The following is a 3,612-nucleotide window of genomic DNA, read 5'->3' as shown; positions in this document are numbered from 1 at the left end:
GATAATTGGAAGATCGGGAAAAATGGAATATCTCCATTTTTATGCTATGACGGCTTAAGGGCAAAAGAGTAAAAGCGTAAACCGACCTAGGAGCTAGTATATAAGGAGTCCTAGGCGAGGAGCATGGGGGAGGATTTTTCAGAGCAAACTTAGCACTTAGAGCAATTTAGGCAATTTTCCGTTTTTGTTATTTCGAGCTGCGACTCAATTAGGTTTAGCCGTCTTAGGGTTGCTAGAACTAGGAATCTCGTCGATAGCTCTCGAGCCCAGGCTTATACCTTGTTGTAAACGCTCATACGCAGATTCGGAATAAGATTTACTTTGCTCTCTTTTTCGATTTCTTATTCTTATCGTTGTTATTCTCGTGTTCTGATTGCTTGACGTGTGGTAATTAGCCGATATCCGGGTCCTCTGGGAAATTAGGGTTTTCCTAGTTTCCTTATTTAAACGGAAATCGACAGTGCGAATTTCGGTTCCCACAATATGTGGGCTTCAGACCATAGACCAATTCTGTTATCTTTCTTGCTAGAAGAAGCATCTACTGGCAAAGGACGGTTTTACTTTGATAAGAGGATGATTGGAAAAGAGGGGACTGGGGAGGCAGTAAGCAAAGCATGGTCTGGTTCTGGAGATGATATCTCTTTGCTGGATCGTTTGGCTGGGTGTAGAAGAGAACTTTCACACTGGAAAAGAGTTAACAATTTTAACTCCAAGAACCGTATACAGAAGCTTCAAGAGGAGTTGGAAAAGGAAATTGCTAGACTGCATCCTAGTGCACGCTCTATGAGCAGACTGAGAACTGCATTGGCTCTTGCGCACAAAGAAGAAGAACGGTACTGGTGGCAAAAAAGTCGTGAGCAGTGGCTTAAGGAGGGAGATAAAAACACATCTTACTTACATAATGTGGTAAAAGGAAAGAAGGTGAGAAACAGAGTTCTCTGAAGGAGCCAAAGGCCAGATTGCGGTAGACTTCTTTAGAGATCTCTTTATGAGCTCTAATCCCTTTGATCTGGAGTCTCTTTTTCATGGTTTTACCAGTAAGGTCACGCTTGATATGAACTCAAGATTGACTAAAGAGTTCTCTGCAGAAGAAATCAAGAATGCTGCATTTTCAATTAAAGGTGGAAGCACCCGTGGAGAGGATGGTATGTCTGGAGTTTTTTTTATCAGAATTACTGGCACATTGTTGGTAACAAAGTAATTGAAGATGTTCACAGATTTTTTGAGACGTCTACCATGCCTGCTGGATGGAATCATACTCAACTATGTCTGATACCCAAAATCCCGAACCCTGATTCTGTGAAAGACATGCGGCCTATTGCTCTTTGTTCTGTGCAATATAAAATCATCTCCAAGTTACTTTCAGATCGTCTCAAGGTTATTTTGCCTTCCCTCATCTCTGATACGCAAGGAGCCTTTGTCTCAGGGAAGCTCATCACTGATAACATCATTGTTGCTCATGAACTTGTGCATGGTCTGAGGACAAACCCGTCTCTAAGCTCTCAGTTCATGGCCATCAAGACCGATATGTCCAAAGCCTTTGATCGCGTCGAATGGAGCTTTTTGGAAACATTATTGGAGAGATTTGGTTTCGACAGAGTCTGGGTGAGATGGGTTATGACCTGTGTAAACTCTGTTTCTGACACGGTTCTTCTCAACGGTCGTGTTCATGGCTTCATTCGTCTGGAACGTGGCATTAGGCAGGGGGACCCTATCTCTCCATCCCTCTTCATTTTGTGTGCTGAAGCATTAGTCAATGTACTTAATCAGTCAGAACTATCAGGACGCCTCCATGGAATTCAGCTGGATGCTCAAGGCCCAAGTGTGCATCACTTGTTGTTTGTGGATGATAATTTGCTCATGTGCAAGGCAGATATATTAGAAAGTGCTGAAATCTCTCGCTGTCTCAGTTTATATGGAGATGCATCGGGACAGCAAATCAACAAACTCAAGTCTTCTATTATCTTCGGTGATAGAGTTGATCCCGATGTCAAGGAAGAAGTTAAGCGTGTACTTGAAATAGATAAAGAAGGTGGGGAAGGAACTTATCTAGGTCTCCCTGAAGTTTTCAAAGGCTCCAATATAAATATACTAAACTTCATTCGAGAGAAGCTCCAACATAGACTTCATGGTTGGTTTGCAAAATCACTTTCTCAAGGAGGTAAAGAGATCCTTTTGAAATCTATTGGTCTAGCCCTTCTTGTCTATGAAATGTCAGTATTCAAGCTTCCTAAAGATCTATGTGGCAAGCTCACTTCAGCAATGAGAGAGTTTTGGTGGAGCAGTGGTGGTAATCGTAGAAAACTACCTTGGGTAGCTTGGGATAAGCTCTGCAAAAGTAAAGAGGAAGGCGGCTTAGGCTTTCATGATCTAGCCTTGTTCAACCAAGCTTTGCTTGGGAAACAAGCTTGGAGAATATTTTCACTGCCTGAATCCCTAGTAGCAAGGATCCTGAAAAGTCGGTATTTCAAAATCTCCTCATTTTTAGATGCAAGTATTGGTGTTCGTCCTTCCTATACTTGGAGATCTATTCTCCATGGTCGTGAGGTTTTGAAGCAAGGTCTGATGAGAAAAGTGGGTGATGGCGCTAGCTCCAATGTCTGGATGTCTAACTGGATCATTGATACGGTCGTCAGACCTCCAATGTATAGACAAGATAGCACTGTTGATCTCACTTTAACGATCTCTGGCCTCATGATCCCTCAGACCGGTCAATGGGATATTGTGAAACTCAGAAACTGCTTCACTGCAGAGGATGTGGACATAATTATTCAAATAAGGCCTAAGATCACGTCTCAGGACTCAGATACTTGGGGTTTCACTCATCATGGCGTCTATACTACTCAAAGTGCTTACAAGTTGCTTAATTCAATCAAAACCTCTAACTCTTCTGATCGCTCCTTACCACCAATTGAAAAGCTATTGTGGAAGCATCTCTGGAAACTGAAAACTTCATCCAAGCTTTGCCAATTTCTCTGGAGAGCCCTCTCTGGAGCCTTACGGTCAAGAGGTATCAATGTTAACCCTTCTTGCAAATCTTGTGGTTATGCCAATGAAGACATTTGCCACGTCCTCTTTCACTGTCCTGCTGCGTCTGAAGCCTGGATAAAACCCCACCATCTGGCTTCTCACCCAGCTCAGTTTTTCTCAACCTCCACTTCCTGATTGCTAATACTAAAAAGAAAAATGGTATTGAGGACCGAAGTGTCGCATTCCTGTGGGTCCTCTGGAATATCTGGAAATCAAGGAATGAATTGGTTTTTGAGAACTCTAAATCTTCTCCAGTTGACCGTGCTAAGAAAGCTTTGGAAGATGCTGAGATATGGCTATCAGTTAATGACCCTCAGATTGTTACTTCTTCGTGGCAGCCTAATGTTCAACCTTCTAACCCGAAATGGAGAAAACCTCAGGGTGATCTCATCAAATGTAATGTTGGAATGGCTTGGGATAATTCGAGTTCATTCAGTGGTGCTGGCTGGATCACCAGAAATTTCCAAGGCTCTCCCCTCCACCACAGCCGACGTGCTTACCCCTCTAGTGCATCGAAACAAGAAGCTGATTTACAATCACTTTATTGGGGCTGTGGAGAGTATGAGTAATATGGGTCAGAGC

General features: G+C 42.9%; 1 protein-coding gene across 1 annotated transcript; it reads left to right on the top strand.

Annotated features, from left to right (window-relative positions):
• Window positions 1–483: 483 nt before the first annotated feature.
• On the top strand, window positions 484–3,599 carry LOC106417428. Its single transcript, XM_013858237.1, has 4 exons — window positions 484–833; window positions 1,039–1,145; window positions 1,199–3,010; window positions 3,286–3,599. The coding sequence occupies exons 1-4, from the start codon at window positions 484–486 to the stop codon at window positions 3,597–3,599; spliced, it is 2,583 nt and encodes an 860-aa protein (XP_013713691.1).
• Window positions 3,600–3,612: the final 13 nt, after the last annotated feature.

The sequence above is a fragment of the Brassica napus genome, chromosome C9, assembly GCF_020379485.1.
Source record: "Brassica napus cultivar Da-Ae chromosome C9, Da-Ae, whole genome shotgun sequence".
NCBI classification, from domain to species: Eukaryota; Viridiplantae; Streptophyta; class Magnoliopsida; order Brassicales; family Brassicaceae; genus Brassica; species Brassica napus.
The sequence above is the reverse complement of the archived record's forward strand: the minus strand, read 5'-3'. Positions and strand labels throughout refer to the sequence as shown.

Coding starts and splice junctions, on each gene's coding strand:
- LOC106417428 (XM_013858237.1), top strand. CDS start 484: ATGTGGGCTTCAGACCATAGACCAATTCTGTTATCTTTCTTGCTAGAA. Junction 834..1,038: donor GCGCACAAAGAAGAAGAACG/GTACTGGTGGCA, acceptor TGGTTTTACCAG/TAAGGTCACGCTTGATATGA. Junction 3,011..3,285: donor TGGAGCCTTACGGTCAAGAG/GTATCAATGTTA, acceptor AATCTTCTCCAG/TTGACCGTGCTAAGAAAGCT.